At 38.1% G+C, this 24,034-nt stretch overlaps 1 protein-coding gene across 1 annotated transcript in view; it reads right to left on the reverse strand.

The window, feature by feature from the left end:
* Nucleotides 1–24,034, reverse strand: part of MAP3K15 (mitogen-activated protein kinase kinase kinase 15) — an 86,572-nt gene that overhangs the window by 56,289 nt on the left and 6,249 nt on the right. The window contains exons 3-4 of the mRNA XM_010571262.1: nt 8,021–8,160; nt 4,587–4,610 (exon numbers count right to left, since the gene is read on the reverse strand). Of these exons, the coding sequence (XP_010569564.1) occupies nt 4,587–4,610; nt 8,021–8,160 (164 nt within the window). The remainder of the gene's footprint in view (nt 1–4,586; nt 4,611–8,020; nt 8,161–24,034) is intronic.

Raw genomic sequence — 24,034 nt, forward strand, 5'->3', positions numbered from 1 at the left:
CATAAAAACTAACTTTCATAAATAAATTTTAAAAGTCCTATTTTTCATTATATCAATAGTAACGGTGGCATATTTCATGATTGGAAATATTAAAAGTAATATTTATTGGGTTACCCATTGCCTTTGTACTATTCTCCCCTCAAAAGGAAAAATTATTGTCTGTATTTAAGATGCTCCTACTCCTCTTTCATTCTGTGCCCTTTTGCAAACTCTTTTAATACTTCTGCTGCCTCAGGCTTTTTTAGAAATATATCCTTAAATGACCGTATCATACAAACTTTTATATATTGTAAAAATAATAAGAAAATAAAAAATAGAAAGCTGCAATACTACTTCTTCAGATTATTAAATTCATATAATGTAATCATACTTTAGAGTCTTGGCTCTCATTTCAATCCATTGGGGCTACTAAAATGGAGAATATGAGTCCAAGTGCCAAAGTCTTTCCATTTAGTTTTCTTAAACGTTCATTGCCCTGAAACAGTAGATACAGTCTAATTTATACAGCTACTGAAACTCTGAAGACGCTTTCTGCCAATTACAATAAAAAGTGATTTTTCAACATAAAAATTCCTTGTGGCAAGAATAAATTGCAATCCTGCTCCCTTTAGATCGAGGAGAATTTTTGCTAATGACTCCTCCATGGCCCAGACATTATTCTCTGCTTACTCTGAGCTGCTACAGGATTTAATGAAAAAACAAAACAAAACAAAAAACATTTAAATGTCTGAAAATACTTCATCAGGCCCAGAGGCCTAAGTATACTATAATAAACCTTTTGATTTAATAGCCAGCTGACTTTCCTTTAAATACTTTCCCCGAAAGCAATTAACAGGGTTATTCAAATTTCTTCAGGCATACCATCAACTAAAGAAAAATTAACTATTAAGTCTGTCTCCTTATATTCTGTACTTGCCATAATTATTCTTCCAGAGTGGGAAGTTCTAGTTTGTATTCTCAGTGCCACATTCAAACAAACTGAATGGATCAAAGCATGTATCTCAAACTATGTGCAACTAATGCTAGGACTATTGCCAGAAGGACTGTATATTTTGCTTCCTGACTCTAGCACTTTTTAAAAAGCCCCTTCTGCAGTCAGTCTTTCCTTCACCAAATCTGGGACTTTTTTTATGCACCATTGCTTAGAATTCTGTAGAGGGAGAGGAAACAGAGAGAAAATTTCCCCAATAAATAAAAAATAAATTAAAAAAAATCAAGGATAGCAACAAAATGTTGCATCAAAACAGAACAACTTTCCCATGGATTTTGTCTATTACATTGGTTTGGGGGAAGATTATTTTTTTCAGCATTTTTTGCTTTCGAAAATCCTTGAAATTTCATTTCTCCAGTAAACCAATGTTTATCTGACATCTAAAGAAACTCCAAAGCACAAGCCCATTTTCCACACATAAATCTATTTTCCTCTACCCTACAGTCCAGTAGCATCCACTGTGCTCTCAAACGTTGATTTTTCCAGAATGACAGAGGAAACAAACTGTTCCGCAAGACTGCATGTTTGCAATTTATTTTAATCAATGATAATTCTGACAGAAACTACGAAGCTGTGCATATACCCTAAGTAAATTAGGAGAAGATAGTTCTCAAAGCTCAGAGGACCTCTACAGAAGGAAACCTAACTGATGGGACACAGAATCTTGACCTTGAATTTCATGTCAGGGCAATTCTTTCTTGGGAACTGAACTTCCACAGCCAATAATTCCTTCCTTTTGTATCCAAGTATGCAATAAATTATCAATACAGAATTTTAATTGCTTGTTTGGGGGAGTCAAGTAGAACTGAATCACATTCCCCATCTTATCTTATCCCTGAAAACTTCATTCCTGGATGCTAGAAGGAAGGAAGGAAGTTCTCCTACTCTTACGCTCTTTTTTCAAATGATAAGCTATTAAATCTCTGAGACTCACACCACCACAGCATGCTGCTGTATAATTTTCACTGTTAGATCAGCTGTACTCAGGCCAAAGCCCAAATGAATTGCTGACCTTTTTTCTATGCATTGTTTTCAGCTGTATGTCCAGTTTCCTCACTCTTGGCTCCTCCTTGATGCTGAATTAGCATAACAGTTTCCCTACAGGGAAAACATCGATTTTCTTCAAGGCTTACTTGTAATACACAAAAGAAAATCACCACAGAGGATGCACTACACATTCATCTTCTCTGTATCTTTAACATGGTTCCACACCTATTCTGTGCTGATTTTTTTGCACCTTTGTACACGACTTGAGATTTGCAGGATACATAGAAAAGGTGCGGGCAGGGAAACCTCAGAGAAAGCTCCCAGCTGCAGTAGCCTGCACAGGGAGTTTCACTTGTGTTGCTGCAAAAATGGTGTGCCGTGCCTGGTAGCAATCTCAGTTGTTCCCCTCCCCTCGTACAGAGTGCAGATGTGTGGACACAGAGCTTGTAAGATGCAGAGGGAAATTCTCTTCATGAAACCAGCAATAGTATTCCTGTAGCTACTTCTGGGTTGGAAGAAGGTTTAGCAGATCCATTATCTATCCTCTTTCCAGCATGTCTCCAGGCCCTAGTGAAGAGTGTATTTAAGCTCTTTTTGCTGTTCCACAGCTATGGCAGAGGCATATCCACACTTTTTAATCAGGAAAAGTGAAAGGAAAATATAAAACCCTAGTACAGGGATATTAACTATTGTATCTAATATTCAGCATTTAAATTGAAATGGTTATGTAGCTATGTACTTGATTGGACACAGTAAATTCACATCACTTTTGATCCTACTTAACTAGCACAGCAACCCTCATTAGCATTTAACTTCAAACAAGACATTGCCCGTACAGCTGTAAAATATTTAACTAAGCAGTGAAGCAGTGGCACCAGCAAACTGCATGCCTCTCATGACAACTCATTGGATCAGAAAGGAGGGGAAAGCAATTGTCTATTTGAAGTCTAACTCAGAAAAACATAAAGTTTTCACCCATTAACTATTCAGCTTGCTAATTAGTTTGTTGTAATTTCTGATTTAAAAACTGATAAAAGACTGCAATATGGGAGTACCTTTATCTAATAAAAGAGAATATGAACAACTTCAAATAACACAAAAGGGTCAGGAATCCATACTTGGTATTTAAAGTAATTTATTTTTTCCTCACTGTATTTTACTCACAATTGTTTTCTTAATTTAAGCACTTGAAGAAAGTGGGTTAGGCAATCATCCTTTTTAAAGGAGGGATGAAGATCCTAGTTTCAGAATGCCTCCCTGCACCTTTTGTTAGCCACATAGTGTTTACAGGTCTAATACTAGGCCCTGCTGTAGAAACCACATCACCAGATCCATCTTCTCTTCCACGTGAAGGGAAATACCTACCTCTGTGGGAGAAAGAATCTGCCAAAGGAAAAGACTGAAGGCTGCTAATCTGATTGTACTAGGCTGAACTTGCCACCATCCTCTTTGCCTTTACTGCATTTCTGGAATTACCACCAAAATGGCTCAGTCACAATTCCCTCTCTTGCTCTGGAGGGAAAAACACATGCATGCCTGTGACATTTTGATCATCCACCAAGTGATGGATAGTAGCATTCACAAGCAAATCTGCCTCATTCTGAGGCCCCCTTCACTGAGCTACAGACCAGTAAATGCAGCTCACATCTCACAAGTGAAACTAGTTCAAAGATCACCAAGACAGACAGGAAAATGACCTGGATTTACTCACATGCTCAACCTGATCTATCTTTAGCCTACATGCAGCGCTGTGGCCAAGTATAAACAGCAGCTCAAAATAAACTGCTGTGACTAATGCATTATCTCTTCTAGTTCTATTTTAAATTATTAGCAAACTCTAAGAACTTTTCATTATTTTAGTCCTGCTCTATATTCTTCAGAAGAAAATAAAAGTATATAGTGAATGTGAGCAAACAGAAAGGAATAAATCGAAGTTTAAGATTTTTGTAAATTCAGTAGTCCTTAAAATAACAGTGTAGAGTGTTTAATGAAAATAACCACTGATACGATGTGAAGTATGACAAAATATGTAACTGTTTATGATATCATGGCATATTGCAATAAGCCTAAAATAACCACTAAATTTTATCTTGGTTCAGGCTTGCTTACAATTTGGCTTTACTTGCATTAAGGGTAAGAATATTTTTACCTTGGGAAATAAGCTTTTGCATTCCTAAGTAAAATCTGTGAATTTGTGAGGAAGAGGATGGGTATACAGTAGCCAAGGCTGTTTGAGATACAAGAGTAAGCCCTATTAAGACATCACACACACATATATATTTGCACAAGTGGGTGAAAGTGGTAGAGGGAGAAAGACTTTGAATTTCTGAGTTTACATTTTGAGAATCAACCTAGATATATAACATATACCTACTAGCACTTTTCTAGAACTTAAAAAGGAACTTCTAAAGAAAAGTAATTTTTAAATCTAGCTTTACTTTGGAAAGGAAGTCAACAAGATTTCCACTAGTTTCAATTGTATATAGGTAAAACAGACTTCCTTCAATCATATAGAGCATATATATGCTTGGCAGCTTTGTTATTAGAGTCACTTCAAATGTAGTATTTTCATTTTGTGTTTTAAAATGAATGTGGATTTAATACTTACTGTGTTTTTCTGAGATACCATATCCTGGGGGGGGAGGAAAAAAAAAAGAGAGAATAAAAATGTTTATCCATTTTTACTGGGAATTATTACTTCCAATAAAAATAACTGGTATACATATAAATATACACACGTACAGATGTGTTCTCCACAGCGTAATCCATATCTCCTGCCACAGAAAATTCCAAGTAGAGAGACAGAACATCATCATGAAAAGTCTTAGTAGTTGAGGTTAGGAAAAGATGAATGATTCAAAGAAGAAACCTATTTAAAGAAGAGCCTATAAGATGAAGAAAGTTGTACTTGCCAGTAACCGGAGTTTCTCAGGCTGGGCACTCCCCATACCCAGTCACACTCCAGGCATTTGTGAGACAAAATCATTCAAAGCTGGAGATTTTTTTTCTCTGAAAGAGTATCCTTAACATACCTAGGCCCCTTTCCTACCTGGATGGGCACAGACTGACAAATTCCTCCTACATCCTAATTCTTCTCCCCTCAAAATCTAAAAAGAGATATTGAAACTATGAGGCAGATGATAAACTAATGGGCATGTAAACCAGTTTCTGGTAAGTAACCTCTTCCTCCTTCTAGTGATGGTTTACCTGTTCAGTGAACACTGTTTGGTGAAACTAAAGAGATCTCCAGGTAAATCACACTACAAATGTTAGATATAGACTTTTTTCTAAGCAAAGCTATTGATGTAATTTAATTGTATGTGCTCTGACAACCTAAGATGATTCTGCTTAAGCAACTTCACATCTGACAGCCTGAAATCCACTTGAACAACCACTGTACAGAACTTATCATGCCCATTCACCCTTTTCCTCAACAACAGACAAAATATTAGGGGCCACCTAAGGAGTTTAGTTTTGCAAACATGGCCCTCTTGAAATCTAGATTATATATTCTTTTATATGCTTGGAACTAGGTTGCTTTGGAATGTACACTGGCAAAACTGAAGAGACAACTCTTGGGAGAATTTCAGGACGGGTCCTAAGAAATAAACTATATAAACTCAGGCTGCTGAACTTCACAGATCTTCCCAGTAGCAGTAATAGCAGCCATGAATACTGCCTTTATAACACTTAGGCTAGCCACTCTTAAAAGGCATGCACAGCAACCTAGGTCCAAGTAAAGTAATAAATTCCTGAAGGGGAGGGAAAAAAAACCTGACCAAATTAGTCATAAACCTGAGAATAAAAAAACACCAGCAGATGGTCAGAAGCACATATTAAGGTACCAAAACCTAAACAGAATTACTAATTAACTTAAACTCCTTAAGCCCAATAAAATACCTCAGAACAAAAGTGATGGAAGGCTAAGACATCTGAAATATCATATATCTGAAAATTAGTATGTCTACCTAACTAAGTGAGTATCTCTGGTAGAGCTTTATCTACTGCAGATAAAGATCTTTCTCAGCAGGGAGAAATGAACTCTTCTGAAAACTACCCAGCACCTATGCCATGAAATGTGTCATGAACTGTTCTTCACTGAAAGACCCCAAGAACAATCCCTATCTACCTTCTGAACTATTCCCAAGAAAGGTGTATTAGCATATTTGAATGGTATCCAACACTGAACTGGGGCTCAATTGCAGAAGAGGTATAAAGGACATCAGGGTAGGACTGAACTACATCCCAGTGCCCTGCTTGATCCAGAGGATCTCTTCCACTTGGTTCCAGCAACATAAATCAAGCCTTCTGATCCCAATAGTAAGATATGCAGGGGCCTACATAGGCCGAAGAGGTTATGCAAACAACTGGGAGATGAGGAAGAGATCAGCGACACCGACAGAGTTCCTAGCAGAAGACAGATGAAGGCAGATAATAGCTTTTCCAGCCTGAAGTGACCCAGTCAGGCTCCAGTGTTCCCAGGTCCCCAGACTTGTCCTTGAGCTTTACATCCTTAGAAGAAAAGTCCCAGAACTGACAGTGCAAAGACTTGCAAGTTCTGGCAACAATCAGTCTGAAGATCCAGCTGATGGATGGATGTAACCCTGGAGGTCATTCAGCACTCCCATCATGGAGCAGGTGCTTGTGTATGGGCTTAGCACAAAGTACAGAAATCAAAGCCATCCACAGTGGTCCTCACTAGGCAGAGACAAATAGAAGATGACTAGCCTGTGTTCCCAAACTTTGGCACATCCTTGGGAGAACTAAGTTGATCAGAACATCTGAGTGACAGCATAAAAAGATAGATAAAAATGTGTTAATGAAAAATAAAAATGAAAGATCTCTTTGCAGTCAGGTATATTACCAATGCAGGATGAAAAGTTGTATCCCTGCCCGCCCAGATTTGCTAGAGGAATGGAGGGCATACAAGTAAGCCTTAGAGCAGATCCATATGGATAATCTCTTTGAGCAAAGTGTGAGAGGCTCCTGCTCCGAGTTCTTGTGACTCTAGGTCACACAGAATATGAACGTGTACGTGGACCACCACCTGAAGAAAGGAAGTATGGGATACTAGACACATCACAGTAAAATCAATGACATTGAGAGCAGAATAGAGGACCAAGAAGCTGTGACAGAACAGAGCTTTTCTGGGAAAAGAGAAGGAGACTCAGAAAATTAGGATTAAACTTAATATTCTTATACGATCAAGAGAGGTTGGAGAATTCCAAAAGGATTTTTGGACACTGTTGGTGTGAAAAATATAAAGTAGTAAGGGGCAATAACTCAAAATAAGGAGCAAAACCACAAAGTATGAACAACACTGCTCCCAGTGAAGGTAGCAAGAAAATGGATGATATTAAAAGCAGCAGTAGGTGATGATACAGAGGATAAATCCAAATGTGATCTAAACCAAAGAGAACCAGTACTGAGAAAGACAGAAACATCCACAGTATGTGACTTGCATCCCCAATGTATGACTTGCATCCAGAACAGCAATTTCAGGACTTAAGTGTATAGCATGTATTATCCTACTATAAAAATGAACAACAGGCCTATAAAAAGATTTGGTGAGGATCTCTTTTTTATCTTTGAACAGCAATAAAAAGGACATTCCTGTAGTCTTAGCTACTCCGCACCTAGGAGATACAAACCTCATCTGACAGAAGTACTTCAATAGCAGGAGTAGGCTGCAATACAGCCCTTGTTCAAGCATTGTTATTATACAGGCCATAACATTTTCCTACATGTACTCTAATTAAAAGAGGGAAAGGAAGGAAAAAGTCAGACCTGCACTCTCACTTCCAAGTCTAACTATCTGAAGCAAAATCAGTACCATACTATGGATCTTTTCTTATAAACAAGCTTTTATACTATTTTAATCATTACTATTTTTGCTAGCAGCTGTTTTTCTTAGCATGATTTTGTTATGTAGCTATCAGGAAATCACATGCAATGGAAGTTTCAGAAAAACACAAGCATTTGCAGGATCAGGTATTTAAAGATATTTCTGAAATGAAGCAGATTTTGAAGCGAGAACCTTACTTTGAGAGATTGAGCAGTGTCAGCATCAGTGTCGTGGTAGAGTATAACATTATTGGCCATGTCAAAGCTTTCACGCACGCCAAGGTGGTAGAACAGTGATGGCTGCTTGGAAATATCGCTCATGTCCACAACTGCAACATCTGAAATGAGAGAGGGAGGGTGTAAAGTGCTAAAAAAATAATCATCTTAAAACCAATTTTATTCTTACACAGGATTTAAAATAAATCCTGAAATTAAACATATATTTGGACAGACAAAATCAATATCTTCAAATAAGGATCATTTTTTCACTATACAAGTAAATTTTACCATTCATATAAAAGATAACAACCTACTCGGGAAATTATCACAGTGTTAGAGTAACGGGGAGGCAGAGTTTATGAATTCTGCTTGAGGTTTTGAAATCACTGCATCAGGAATGCCTCAGGTAAAGCAGCAGTTCTGCATCTTCTCTTTGAACTAGTCCTGACAGCCTGAACGCCCAAGAGGATAGAAGGCTCCAAACGTTCAGGTGGAACCTCCAAGAACAATAAAGTAGCAGAAAATTAGGGAAAACTGCAAGACCAAGTTTGTCTTAAGAGTCTGAGCTTTGGAGAACAGGCAATTCCTAAACAGTAGAAAAAGACTGTGAAAGTTGACTTTCAAAAGCTACAGGCAAGATATTCAAGATGGGGGGGTGCAGGAACGAAGGGATTCAACCACAAGTGGCCAGAGCAAGACTTTCACTGCTCTTGGGTAGTATTTCAGTCAGAAATGGAAGTAAAAAAGTTGACATCAGTGGAAGATTACCTATACAGAGAGCTAAAGAGAAATACCCCATATTATGCAGAACAGCTGAGATACAGGCAAAAGATTCTCAGTTCACCATTTGGTTCTCATATAAGCCTAAAGGCCAGTACAGAGAGAAGAGGTCACTGGAGAAGCGGACATTTAATGCTGAGTTTTTTAGCTTGATTCTTATATACTCTGTGCTACCTAAGAAAATCTGGCTTTAAAGCTTTTTAAAGGTCTGTATCTATATATCTGTCTGCTTTCACCACTATGGGATAGATGGATGAACTTAAATCCAAAGTATTCATAAGACTAGAGCCTTGGCGTTGAAACCACAGGGGAGTCTGAGGTTCAAAACAGATTCCAGAGACTCAGTGCAGCTGGGCAGTAAATCTTACATCTCCAAAGGGGTAACAGACAGTGTCTGTACCTAAGGGGAATGACAGAGAAGGGTGAGCTACTAGTAAACAAGAAATCTAAAAGCTGGTCTGATGTATAAGATCCAAACACAGCAGCCAGTTTACCTGGGCTTCACCGAGGTTACACATCACAAGAATCAATATCCCATACTTAGTATGCAAGTTCTTGGAAAAGCCTGCAATGAATATACACTCCTGTACAATTCCATCAGGCTATGCTAGCACACCACACTGGGGTCAGCCAGTCCCTCTGGTTACTAACACACTCCCTGTTAAAGCACAAGGAACGTTTTGAATCCAAAGACAATAACCTGTCTTAAGACCAAAACATCACCATTCAAGAGAAAAGCAACCCAAACCCAACAAAACAAACAAACAACACAAAAACCCAAACACACCGCCTCCCCCCCCAAAAAAAAACCAAAACCCCAACACAAAATCATGGCAACATGAGAAAATCCCTTTATTCCTGTAGAACCTCAAATCTTGCACAACCTGCTGATAATCTTTCCAGTTCATCTTTAGCCAGCTCTCTACAGCATGGGCAAAATTCTTAGTATACTGCACACTGTAAGGTCCCAAACTTCGGTTCAACCTCCTCCATTGTAGACAAGCATGAAGCAAGAGCTAATGTCAACTTTGATTGAATCTTTTCATGAATGAAGAATTTTATGCAATAATGAAACATTTCACATAGGTCTAAAAGACCAACGGATATGGTTTCCTATGTTCAGAATGAAAGAGAGCAGGGGAAGGTACAGCCTCTCTGTAAAGACAGAAGGCTTCCAAATGAAGTACAGTGATCTTTACAATGCATGCACTGGAGGATGTGGAGGGTAGAGATGTGCTTAATGTTGCACAGGACCAGTTTTGGATGATTCTGGAACAGAACATTTAAACTCATTGCTTTGTTTCTGCAGCAGCAACTCACATTTAAAAGAACATGTCCATAAAAATGTGTCCTTCCTCATTTCTTCTTAAGCATAAAAGATCTTTTAAACTTTTTGTTTTCTCATGGTTGTGTATGAAACTATTTTCACCCTGAAAATAGTTCTCTTTTGTCACAAACCCCCCAAACTGATCTCACTTTATTAAGTATCTGATTGCAGTTCGTCTTAAGCTTTTGTTTCCATTGTAAAACAATTATGCTATGTGTGTATTTTTAGTGCATTAAGGTAATTCATCAGTATTACTAGTACAATCTTGATTAGGTGTCTGCATTGTTGCAACAGATGGCACATAAATAATTTCTTATACTACAGTTTACATATCTTAACACTAGCATGTCTTAAGAGACCAGACAGGGGAAGAGATAAATAACTATGACAACTGAAATGAGATTAGAGATCATTACTTGTGGTAAAACAGGAGACTGTGAAACTAATAAATAATTCAACAGGAAAAACATTATTACACGGGTTAAAACCAGAGGACTTGCATCTCTATCTGGAATGCACCTGAAGGCATCATATAATTTAATGATCTATGCAAATCACAAGTCTTCATCTGACTGTTGTATCATTTATGGCACTGCTAGCAACAACAGAAGGAAAATTTTGGTACCGGGTTTGGGGATTTAGAAGTTACAAGTAGTAGACAAGACAAAATGAAGAAATAGCCTGAAAAATGCTGAAAGTTAAATGGAATCTAGGAGGCCTAACAGAAGAAAATGTCAGAAAGTCTGTACTGCTTTCAACTCCTAATCTAAGACTCACCTCCATCCAGCCTTATCCATGTGGAGAACAAGAACCTTAGTCCATTATTATGGATTCATTATTTTTCAGCATTTGGAACCTATCTATACATAATAGATTAAAAAAATAATACCAAACTTAACATGATAATAGAAACCTTATTGGAGGAAAATGCAGAATTCTGCCCCTTCTTATCCACTAGCATCCTGGTAAATTACAAACTTTCAGATTACTATTCCTTCAGATTATTGACTATTTGCATTAGTGTCCTTCATAGTTAGTAAATAAACAAATGTGTTATCCTTGAAATCCACTGGAGGAAACTCAAAATTATTCTTCAGAACCCCCCCAACAGGCCCAAAAAAAAAAAAAAAAAAAAAAAAAAAATCAATCATCATAACTATCTTCAAGAACCCATAACTTCAGGATGCACATTCAATTTTTTTTCTGCACTGCATGACTGCATGGTCCTTTAAAGGAGAGAATGCCAAAGTGTTTATAGGGAAACAATTATGGTAAAATTTGAAGTGCATTTGAAAACCAGGAATCCTTTGCAGCTTTCACTTAAGGTAAAACAAAAAGCACAACGCTCTCAACTTTAATATACCCTAAATACCATTTTTAAAACCATTTCATACATTTCAGACTAAGCTTAACTTCCAGTAGACTAAAACCAAGTCCTGCACTTTTGTATAAATAGTAAAATTAAAATTAACTGTAACAATTTAGAAATTGCTTACGAAGCACCTTTAAGAAGGAAGGTTGTTCTTCTTCTTGTGCACAACTTTTGCACAAGAATTCAGTTGTGGCTGGAGTCAGACTACAAGCTTCAGCCTACTTCCTACTTCAGAGAAGGAAACACAAGCATGCACACTGGAGGCCTGAAACTTTTTGATACAGTGAAGGCACTTCCTTTGGAATGAGCGTTTAATTCACAGGCCAAAGGAATTGAGAACTCAAAGGACAGGAAATTTAAGAATTAAATTAGGTATGAATCCTCATATTAATTTGGGAAAAAAGAAGATATCTTTCTGTTCACATATAGTAAACGCTGAAGAAAAAACAGTGGGATTTGGGGATTTTATTAATGACACCAATCACAAACTGGAGAAAGAAGACAATTTTAATATTGGCCAAATAATTTTTAATTCACTGTTTTTAAAGGATGATTATCTTGGGAAGACAACAGAGAAAATTAGATTCCGATTCTGGTGTATTATCCATCCACACCCACTCCGATTATAAAATGAAGCAAAATCTAAACTTAGATATATCTCACTTTTGACAGCTCTAATGGATTTGTTAAGTGCTTTAGGAATTCTGAAAACCCGGGCATCAAATGGCAAAAATTCTGAAATGTGCTCGGCCATCGTTTGTCTGTTTGCTCAGGAAAACAAAAGGACTGTTGTAAAGTGGCCATTTCAGGCACATGTTGTTTTATCAAAACCAGGGCGGCACCTCTAACTTGTGTTCTCAGACTGAGCTTCTCATTTGCCTTTTACTCAGGTGTGGCTTTAATCTTACCTTCATCTGCCACAGGTTTTATGTTACAAAATGATCTATTAGTGAGAAAGGTGCACCACACACCAAAATGTATCAGTTCTGCTCCTCTCACCTAGCAAAAAGCCTAACAATTGGGGCCCTTATAAAAGCCAGCGTTATCAGAACAGCAAACACAAGGGGCAAAGTCAGACCTTTCTTTTGCATTTCTTCCTTCCTGTGTGTCAAATCTCGCTCTGGCAAGCAGTTTCACATCCTTCCCCATGAAGTCATTCTGCTCTGTGAATGTGAACACTGTGAGTGCTGAAGAGGTAAATTCAACTGTGTATTAGCTGACCAGAAGCAGCATTCTTGGCTAAGGAAAGTCAGCTGTTAAATAACTTTCCTGAAGGGACCAGGCAAATCCAGAGCCCTGCCGTTGCTAGGAAAGAAACCGAAAAACTTTAATCTTCAGATGAGCCTTTCCACTATATGGCAGCATCACTAACTGCAACAATTAGAGCTTTGCTCCCTTTAACACGCAAACACATTAAAACCGGCAGTGTCCCACCTCCAGAGACAAATCTGGGAACAGCTGTGTTAAGCAAAGTGGTCCAACCGGCACTTCACAGGCCGGATCCAGCTGACCCACTGCCTTTGTTTGGAAAGCAGGCGCATCAACGGGGAGGAGGAGGGGGAGGAAGAGTTGACATCCAAGTCTGTTTCTAACTACAGCATTTGGGTGCATGCTAGAGTCTTTTTCATGTGGCCCAGCAAGGCATCTCCTCCTTCCTATGTACCTAAAAAGTTTGGGGCACTCAAACTCAAGCCTCTCGGCTCCCAAGGCAAAAAGCTGAAAGACAGCAGTTTTTAAACTACCGGAATGGTTAGAACTTATCACACAAAGCTGTAGCCTGGATTACACTCTGAAAATGGAGATAAGGAAGCTGGTACACTTATTTTTCCATGTATAGATCACAAAAGCGCCTCATACAGCTTCCATTGAAACCACTGGGAGAACCCCCAGCAGCCTGAAATGGCACAGAATGAGCACTTTTTGGATAGCCAACCTGCACGTGGTGAAACGTGAAGTCCAAAGAAGCAGCCAGAAAAATAATCCAGTGTGGAAGAAACAGAGGCACACGTAGCTGGAGTGAAACCAGTAATGAATGCAACCAGCACAGCAACATGTATGCAGAGCCTGAAAGCATTTTAATGTAGGTAAGGCATACAAAAACCATATTTATTTAAAACATTTACCAGAAAGAAACTTCTTGTTCATGAGATAGTTCTCACCTGTAACCTTTTGTCTTTTCGATTTCAAATACAGCCTTCAGCAACAACATTTGAAAATTTTAGTGTTAGGCTATCTCAGTAACATACGACATTATAACATTCACTGGCAATTCTCATCCAGCAAAATCGACCCTCAGGATACACCGAAAATCAGACCACCATCCAAAACAGCAGCATGGACAAGACTGAGGGGCCAGCGCTCATCTCTGACTTTCATAATTCTGTATAAGTGCCCATTTCATGCAATGAACTCCACAACGGGGTTACATTCAGACCCAAACATTACAGCCACTCATCATGTTAGCACTGTGGTGTTACTTTACAGTTGTACTCAGATACTGCATCTTTCATCTGTCCTCTGGTACACAAACACACATTAAAAATAGCACTAGAACATATTTTTCATGCTCCAGTGGTATTTATTGCAACTCAGGAGAAACTAGTATCTAAAACTATTAATTTTTCTAAACTATAACAAAGCATTTGTGCCACATTTATAATTGATACATATTCCTTAATATCAAAATAACCATCTGTTCCAAAAATTAAATCACCCAAGAAATTGCACTTTAGTTAAAAGGAACAGAACAAATTACAGCAGGTGAGCAACACTGCCAGTTCTAGGGGTTGATCTGTAACCTGAGTTCCCACTTATTTTTATGTTTTGGGGTTTCCTTACGCATTAGATACATCAACTGAAGCCTTCAATTCTTTCCCCTGCAATTGCATATTAGGAACTTTTTTGTTAAATGGAAGCAAGGATCCTTCCAAAAATGTTGGATACCAAAAGCAAAAGCTTTATTAAATTCACAGTAAGTTTCAAACAAGGCAAGGCACTACATTAAGAAAGCATTTCTACCAATCCAGAAAAGCAAAAATTGTGTCAAAGGCATGCCTGTGCTTATTACTTCTTTAACTGATCTTTAAAGATAGTCTCTCAGACTCTGCCAAAACAGAATACAACCAGCACCCACAAGAACTGGTGTGGGAAGAAAAGTAATGCAGTTAATGTAATACATAGGGCATCCAAACTTAGAATGCATTTTTAATTCTTTTGCACAAGTATGAAAGAGAAAAATACAGTATGAGTGGAATACTGAAACACCTGAAAATAACCTGTCATTCAGCAGAGCAGAAAACATTTTTTGTATAGTTGGCAGTTTAGGGAAAGAAGGAAACAAAGAACTAATCCTCAAAGAACTTTTCTTACAATATGAATTGCAGAAGTTAGGAAATATATAATTCACTGTAAACTGTGTATGCCTAAGCTTAGAAGTTGCTTAATGTTTTCCATGACAAAACTTTGCCTTCAGTCCTTTTTAACTTTGCCAGTCTTTGCTTCAGGTTGGTTTTTTTCTTTATAAAAGACTTAATTAAAAACAACCCAGTCATTTGTGTTGGAGAACTTATTTTTCTGGCCAATGTTAAACATCCTCTCATGCCAAATTAAGAAGGCTTAGTGCTTCCAAGCACCAAAACAGAAATTTGTCAGACGAGTCAGGCTGTCTGGAAATACTCTTGTTAGCCTCATGAAACGCTGCTCGTTCCAAAGCTAAGATTTCAGCAGTCAGTTGGTCAGAGTCACAAGGGAGATGTTTGGTCTCAGATGAGCCAGTCCTCACTCCCTCCATTGTCAGCGCAGAGAGAGGAAAAGCACTTAGAGCACCATTCATCTGATCTGTCAGAAGTCTACTTTAGGATGAGATGAACTGCAGCCCAGAAGTGCCCATTTCTCTCCACTATATAGTGAGTCAAAGCCAACTGCAGACACCCACACTGAAGTGTGCTATGAACCCCCTCCACAGAGCCTCGCAGCTCTGCTTTGAAGAATTTCATTAACCATCAAGGCATTTCAGTCAAGAACGGTACTACCTCAGCAGATATTTCCCTGCAGATGTTCCCACCAGCTGACCAATGAACTGGTGGCCAACAGAGAAGGACTATAGCTCTTTCTCATCAGTACTATAACTGCAGTCTCTCTGTCTGTGAGAAAGAAAAGGAAGGATTGTCACAATTCAAACCCTCAGCTAAGATTTCCAAAGGAGTCTCTGAAACACCTAACTCTTGCTTGATTTTTCCATAAATTGGGAGCTCATTTGTGAATCCCAGCTTATGACACTCTTTGCTTTGGCACTCAAATATGATTATACAACTGTGTGGATGACTGTTCTTTTAGAGGTGTGTTTGCATGTACTATCTCAGCCCAGAGTCTTTTCTGCCACCCATATAATCTGATTGTTGAGTTACATTGATTGTATAGTTACATTGACTATAACCTCCTGGCCTATGGATGAAGTTTATACGCAAGTTAAATTCTCAGTAAAATTACCTTCAAGCCAAATACAAGCATTACATTTCCCTGTAAGGCAATGACATTCGTACTAAAGCTAGTAACAGACTTTTATCTTTTTTTTTTTTTTTCCTCCCTTTCATACCATAGCTTGTGAGGTCCTGGGAACAACATAGCCTCAAGTCCAAGGGCACTAACTCACAGTGGTGTGAGAGATCACAGTCAAAAAAAAGAATGTCCGCACACACCATCACTGAAAACTCACCCAGTACACACCCCTTTGCACAGCCACTCTTCCTTGAGGAAGGATTGTAAAAATTTACCCACTCTGGGACCACAATCAAAGTCACAGATCTTTAGTTACCAACCACAACTGTATCAGATGGGTCCTGCCAAGGTCTGCACACTGCTAATAAATGAATTCTGAAAGTTGCGAGATGCACAAGAGATCAATATTTATAGCATTTCTTTGTAAAATTACAGCCTTCAAGCTCTCGGCTTAGAAATTGAGAGAGATCTCATCACTTGGATCTTAGCCATTTGAGCAGTTTCATGGCTCAGGTAGATGGGTACTCACGCCTGCCTGCAACTCCTACCTCCTTCCCGTGACCCACGGTCTCTGATTCTCTCTCTTCCCATTCTATTCTCCCCTTATCCCTCAACCCATATTTAACTTAATAATTTTTGCCTAGCTTAGTGCTAGCACAGTAGCAGATAGAAGATCTGTCACTGCAGCTAATCAGTCCTGTGAGTGGTATCAGCTACCAGCTTCCCACTAGCCTCCTGGAAAAGTACTTTAAGAAACTGTTATATTTTACAACAATTGAAAGAAATAAAGGTTGAAAACTTAATTTCATGAACATGCATTTTTTACATATCATATAATAAACCACACTTGCATCTGTAAGTAAAAAAATCCAATTCTGTAAGTAGTAGAAAAGACTCTGGCCTGATATAGTACACACACAAACACCTCTTAGATATGGTCATCCACACTGTTTTATAATCATATTTCTTGAGTGCCAAAATAAAGTACTTAAATTTACGGTGGCTGTTGTTTAAACCTTGTAAGCATGCACCCAACAGAAGTAAAAAAAAAAAAACAACAAAAAAAACCCCCAAAACCACCCCCAAATTAAAGCAATTTGCTATCACAGGTTGATATCCATCATTTGACCATGTATAATGTAAAAAGCAACTATTAATCAATGCAAGTTTCAGGAAAAACAATCCTTCCTTTAAAAAGACAATATATAGTATGAAATACTCTATACTCACTACCTAATTATTGTTAAAATATGCTGAAGAATCTTAACATTCTAAGAAACTTTTTTAAAAAAGCATAGCTCATAGCAGACAAGTGACTGTGGGCTATGTGGTGAACAAAGCAGTGCCCACCCGCCTCAGTGGCTGCAGAAGATGAGCAGTCACACCACAACAGGGACTGACAAGATTGCAGGAAGGGAAAGGGCTGTATCATGGCTTAAGCAGCTGAATGCTTGCCTGCGAAACTGAATTCCATCCCTGCTTCTTTCTACTCCACAGCTGCTGCATGATGTTAGCCTGGTCACATAAACTGAGATTTCAGAGATGGACTTGGTGACCATACAGTTATTAAGATTCTGATTTTCAGAGGGGGGAAAAAAATCAAAATATCCCACTGGAACACGAACAGTGGCTTTGTAAAAACAGAGCCCTCATTTTAAAGGTAGTTTGTAACAAACCTCTCTTTAGAGAGAAGAAAATTCCTAATATTTTACCTCAGCTATTCCCTTCTATTATCCACGTGTACCTCGGCATAAGTTACAACTCAAATAGCCTCTGATTTGGCATCTGCAGTCTTCTATCTGCAAAATAGCTAAGCATCTACAGAGCAATCAATATGCCTGAATACTACCTCAGAAAAGACAGATATTTGCACTTCCCATGTGCTCATTCAATCTTTATACCCAAATGAATACTAATGAAGCAGCATTCAAAACTTCTCAAAGAGTATTTAAATAATTGACATTTGTTTCCCTTTTTGTTATTCACAGACATTAGGCAAATGAAGATTCCAGAAGTCACCCACTTCTCACTTTTTCCCAAATTCATTACCACTGATTGAAAAAGGCTTCCTAATCTACATATCCAGTACACTAGAAAAATACCCACCCATCACAGATGATCTGAGAAAGATACCTGTTCAATAATTTTCTCTGTTTATATTCTCTTAGTAAACAGCCATAATGAGTAGATGTCTCACATCATACATACTTTTCACTATGCCAGGTCATTAAGGATAAGATTATTTCCTAAAATCTCTCTGCAAGCCAAAAAGCCTACTAATTCTACAGAATCTGTCATTTCTCTGCCCTATTTAACAGCAGAGAGGAAAAGAAACAGCAGAGTAAATTAAAAACAGGCTCTTCACACTTGCCTGCCACACTAGCAGTGTGCCAAGCGTCACATGAGGCTATTTCCACTGCAACGTTTACAAGAGCTGAGGCAGCCAGTTGAGAGAGCATGCAGAAAAAACACCCCAACCCTGAACCTAATTTGAACCTTGCCTGTAGGTTGGGGGGAAAATGAGAAAGGTGAACTTTATTTAACTTTTCCTACACCTCTGCACTTCCTACACTGGGTCATAAAAGGGAACGAAGTATCAAAAAAAAAAAAGATTACTTATGGGATAATCTGGCCTAAGTGAAATTAAGAAGAGTACAGAATTCAACAAGAAAGGCTGTCCCTTCCTCCCCAACCACAGGCAAATCAGTTTCTAGGCCAAAGAGGTTTAGATAAGCTCCAAACTTTTAGACATTTATCCAAACTAAACCACTTGAGAGTCACCCATCATTTAATGTTGAATACCTTGGCTGGGAAGCAGAAAGAAACTGCCAAATCTGCACATCTCCAACAGGTCACACATTGGCCAACAACATATATCAAAAACATCTGAAAAAATAAAATCATGATGAGCTTTATCTTCTGATCAAAGAAATGTAAAAGATAAGAAAAGTAATAAAAGGCAGTACAATGGAAAGAAAGAAAGAAGATTTCAGTACACTAAAGTTTGTAAGTCTGGGTTAAGCCAAGACCTTTATTCTTCTCTTTAAGAATTAAGAATATAGCATACAAAAATAAGGGACGCTTCCCTACTCTAAATCTCTTCTTTTTCCCAAATATTTTTTTAAAAACAAACATCAAGAGACATATCTATCATTAGCACTGGGAACTTGTGCATACCAAACTGAGGTATCCCACCTCATAACTAGATTACAGATTTCCTCTTTATGTTGACAGACTCCCAGACTGTCATTTAGGACCCATGTAAAAACACAGTAAATTATGCAGAGAAAATGTTAATTGAGGAAAGGCAGTATTATTAAAGTGCAAATGAAAATAAAGTTTACATAAAGCCACAGCATCCTCTGTGAGCCAAGAGACTTGCACTCACATATAGATACAGAGTTCTTGACTTAATATTCTGGATGCTGGGCAGATGTGGGTTCAACTTGCTATTTTTAACTTTCCTGTAAAGAGTACAAGCTTTATGTGCCAGCCAAAAAGACTGCACGCACTACTGAAAAAAATCCTTACGTGCCACTGAACACTGTAATTTCAAAAATGGGCAACATTCATTAAAAAATGAGAAAAATCTACTTCAAGGCACTAAGTAGTGTCAATAAAATCCAGAATTTCAGTAGAAGCTGGCCTTTCCAAAGCAAGTCACAACCATTATCTACTTAATCTTTAACTATCCTGTAAATACAGTACACATTATTACTTCCAGCACATAGATAGGCAATATTAAGCATGAACACAGCTTGTTTGTTGTCACAGCAGATCCATCCTAGATTTCCCTACTTCAACTAAGATTATAACTAAAAGTAAGATACCCAAAGTTAATCATCATAGGATCCCTGTAGAGTCAGAGGAACATAAGTACATCCAAACTGTGATTCATCAGGCACAATGAATCACAAGAAATTGTGGTTTTACAACAGGCCTCTAAACATGGTCTCCAGCATTTACTGAATGTAGTGTAGGATGGTTCACCTCAAAATATACACACAAAGTTGTCACAAGATGAATCCCTGCATGGATGCTGACAATATCTCAGTTTAAGTATCTGATAGTGTATTTTTTTCTGGTTTTAATAAATCCCAAGATAGATTAGCTTTTTCCTTGTAAATTTAACTCTACAAGTATTGTTTTGAGGCTGATTTCTTGCAATGTTCTATTTACCACACAGCTGAATCCATAGCTGAAATATTTACACTGCTGTTCAAATCAGTAGTCTGCAAGTACTTTCATTGTCCAAAGTCCCAAACAGACTTCACGAAACCTCTGGCACTTCTTGATGGAGCATCCTTTTCTTCTTACTTTGGGGAAAGACCATAGTCAGATTTGGGGATGATGAGCAAGGAACAATAAAAACAAAACTTAAAAAAAAAGTTGTAGAAGCAGTGAGCATCTTTATTAATGTGCAAGTTTCTCCCTTTTGAAGATTTCTGAATTTTGTGTATTGTGCCTTCTGCAGAGAGGATGGGTGCCAAGCCATAATACTAAGACAGACTGCTTTACCCCAAGTTCATGCATATTCACCCTAGGACCACTTCTCTGCATTGCCTCTGTGAGCACAGTGTTGTGTATTATAATTCACAGATCAGAATTCAGCAGTGAAAAAAACCCTAATGCTAACCCTATCAGTCACTCTGAAAATTAGTTTACAACTTTAAACTAGCAGAAAAAGCCAATTGCAAATGACTGGAAGAACTTACAGGCCTATGCCTGTAAGTAAAGCTTGAGCCATGGAGCAGGGAGAACACTGACTTCTGTATCACTAGAGTCTGTGTGCTGGCTTTACAAGCACGGTTTCAGATGCAATGAGGGAAAAAAGAAATACACGAATTACTGCAGTGAAGTTTTCAGATGGCAAGCAGTTTCTAAGAAAATGTTTTGGAAGTTCGTGTTATCAGGTCATCCAAACACTGTACAGAGTCCTGAGATGTTCTGATGCACATGGGCTGTGTACCTTCAGCATAAATCAGCAGAATCTTCCCATCAGTTCTGATATTGTCTGATTTCACTTGACTAAACTAGCCTTCATTCAAAGATTAAGTTCTTATAATCACAGCAATGGTATTAACTGTGACAGACTGTATGTAAAAATTCAGTATCACTGGGATGCTGTTTGGTAACTGAGCAAATCTCATGATTATCCTATGACCAACCTCAAAAATACAAAAGACCACAGAACATAGTTCCCTGCGCTATGCTGCTTCCAAAGAAAGAATATTATTAGTTGCATTCACTGAATTCTGCTGGACAATACCCAGAGTCAGCATTCTGACAGACTGTCATGTAGTTATGGACCAAGTCAGAAAACTGGGTCTGTGCTTTTACAGCACAGCTCTTATCAGTGGCCAGGCCAGCCACAAGGCTGCCCTCACACAGTCAGAATCATCCTTTTTACTGTCTTCTGGACTGCAGTATGACTATGAGACACCCAGGCTATCAGACGATGTCAAGTGCTGTTGACAGTGGGCATTTACTGCTTTTGCCTTTGGAACTAGAGTTTGGCTGCTGTTCACTAGCTGGAATTAAGTGTTAGATTTGCAAGGCAAAACTAAATCAGCAAATTTTTCAAAGGATCTGTTAAAAGTGTTCAGGGAGTATGACAACAGTGAGTATTTTCATGAACAGCAGCATATGCTCCAGAGGGAGGAAGGGATCTATTCAACACATCGCAGCATTCATTTTTCATGAATCCTTAAAGCTTTATCAGCTTTGATGAAACAGAAGTCAAAGTTAAGGTTGAGCAACTACCACAGTTAGATCTGAGACCCCACAGATTTATTAAACCGACAGAATAGACAGCAACTGCCACCACTTTCAGGGACTGTAAGGTGGAAACTCACATTTGAAGTCATACTGAAGGAAAAGGATCAACCATACATTGCTAATCTGTACCTAATGAATGTGTCATGGTGGGAGTATGCAAGAAAGTTTAGATTTAAGATCCTAAATTCTGAATATCCATCTTTAAAATTGTCCAAAATACCAAAAGTTAAGGAAATTAACTTGCTATTGTTCTCTGAATTTGTATTATATCTTCTCAGAGGCGATCATAACTGCAAAACAAGGAACCTGAAGAGGCATTAAAGGGTAAAAAAAATATAATAATTAAAAAAAAAAAATCAAGCATTTTTTTGTGCCTTAATTGCAAGCCAGAAAGTCAAGGCAGTTTCTGGTTTTCCAAAAACAATATGAAGACTTACCTAGTTTTGTTCTGTGGTTATTATAATAAACAAAAAGGTAAGTTTATCAACTCTGAAACTTAATTACCATGAAAACAAAAAATCCACCTCAACCATGTTCAGACATCCTTTCATTCTAATTCAGATATTTTCTTGACCTGGTGACAACCCATAATTTGTCAGTTATCGTAAGGACCGTGAACAAGTAGTAGGAACAGGCACAATGTCTGGCTTTGAGCTTGGTAATCGTGTTCTTTTCTCAAACTGGGTTTAAAAAGACAGAAGCATGTCAAGCATCTGTTTACAAAGAAAATATCTGAAATGCTTAACTCAGTTCCACAAAAGACAGAGACGATGCTGATAAAAGCAGACAGTTACTCTGTTAAATGGGATTGCGCACACAGAAGCTCTGCTAAGTAAGGAAAGCCTAGTGCCAAACAGTAATGCCATTGTAAACATTAGCTTTTCTTCTGCAAATTTTTATTATCGACAAAGGACAGAGCAGCAGAGATTACTGGTCTATCACCGTTGGAAAGCAACACGCAGAATACAGCCTTGCACTGTTTTCATTTACCAATTCCCAACTCCAGTTTCATGTTGTCACTCTCAGAGCAAAGGCAAAACTAACAAGAATTCTCTCCCCTCAACTCACACACAAATGAGCAGAATTTAATTTTTTTTGTAAAGAATCTTTTTCTTCAACTGTTGTGAGTGAAAGGCAGCAACAGGAGAGTTAATGCAGCTAGTCTCACCTGAGTGGAACTATTATGGGCAGATATTTTTCTGCATTAGACAAAACCCGCAGCCTTTCAGTGATCGCTATGGCAAAGACACTTGATGCAATACAATTTCTTCTGGCTGCGCTAGCTACTAAATATCTGTAACAAGTTTAAAGGGGGTGGAGGAGAGGGAATACCAATCAAGTGGCAAATAAGTCACTATCCCAAGTGTAAACAAAGTAACTCCCCTGTTATTTTCCCACAGTCAGTTTCATGAATTTACAACTCCATTTTTGACAGGCCTGGAGGCAATGGAGTACCACAATTCATGGAAAGCACTGCTGACACTGGTAGGAACCTGAGGAATTTTAGGGAAAGCTCATTATCATGCTGATTTACATGGGAGTTTGTTTGTTTGTTTTCCAGAACTAATGCGTTTGGGGCTTAGACTTCAAAAGCTTTAGATATTACGTGAACAACACTTCTCAAATTGTTGAGAGGCCTATGACCATCAGTGGTTGAGCTACAGTTCTCTGCATGAAGGCATGTTTTCCTAAATGGGAGAAGTAAAAAGAAATTGCAGAGAGTCTAGACATTTCCTTCCATAACTTGATACAAAACGAAACAAAAAAGATTATACCGAGTGAAACAGAGTTGAAAAGCACTTCAGGATGACTCTATTTAGAATTACCCTTTGTTTCTTACTTTAAAGAGATTTTGAAGAATTTTTAAACATAGTTTAAGCATAAAAGCAGTATGTACTACAGTAGACAACTATAAGTGCACAAGTTCGGCTATGATAAACTATGTCTGCAAACCAGGAACATCAGTTACTTTTTAACTAGGGAGTACATCAACATTCGTTAACGTGCATGTGTAATTTGACAATTAAAAAAGCGACGTATGATAACACTGATAAAAGCAGGATGTGACTGCAGAACATAAAATAAGCTACCGCAAATCTATGATAATTTGTCTATTTTATGAGGATGGAAATGAAAGCAATATAATTAACCCACATAAGCAAATATTTCCTTTTTTTTTTTTAAACTTAATTTTGTGACCTCAGGTCTTACAGAAACAATTCTTAAACCTATGAAAAAT

The sequence above is a fragment of the Haliaeetus leucocephalus genome, unplaced genomic scaffold (assembly GCF_000737465.1).
Source record: "Haliaeetus leucocephalus isolate CR32 unplaced genomic scaffold, Haliaeetus_leucocephalus-4.0 Scaffold317, whole genome shotgun sequence".
Lineage (NCBI taxonomy): Eukaryota > Metazoa > Chordata > Aves > Accipitriformes > Accipitridae > Haliaeetus > Haliaeetus leucocephalus.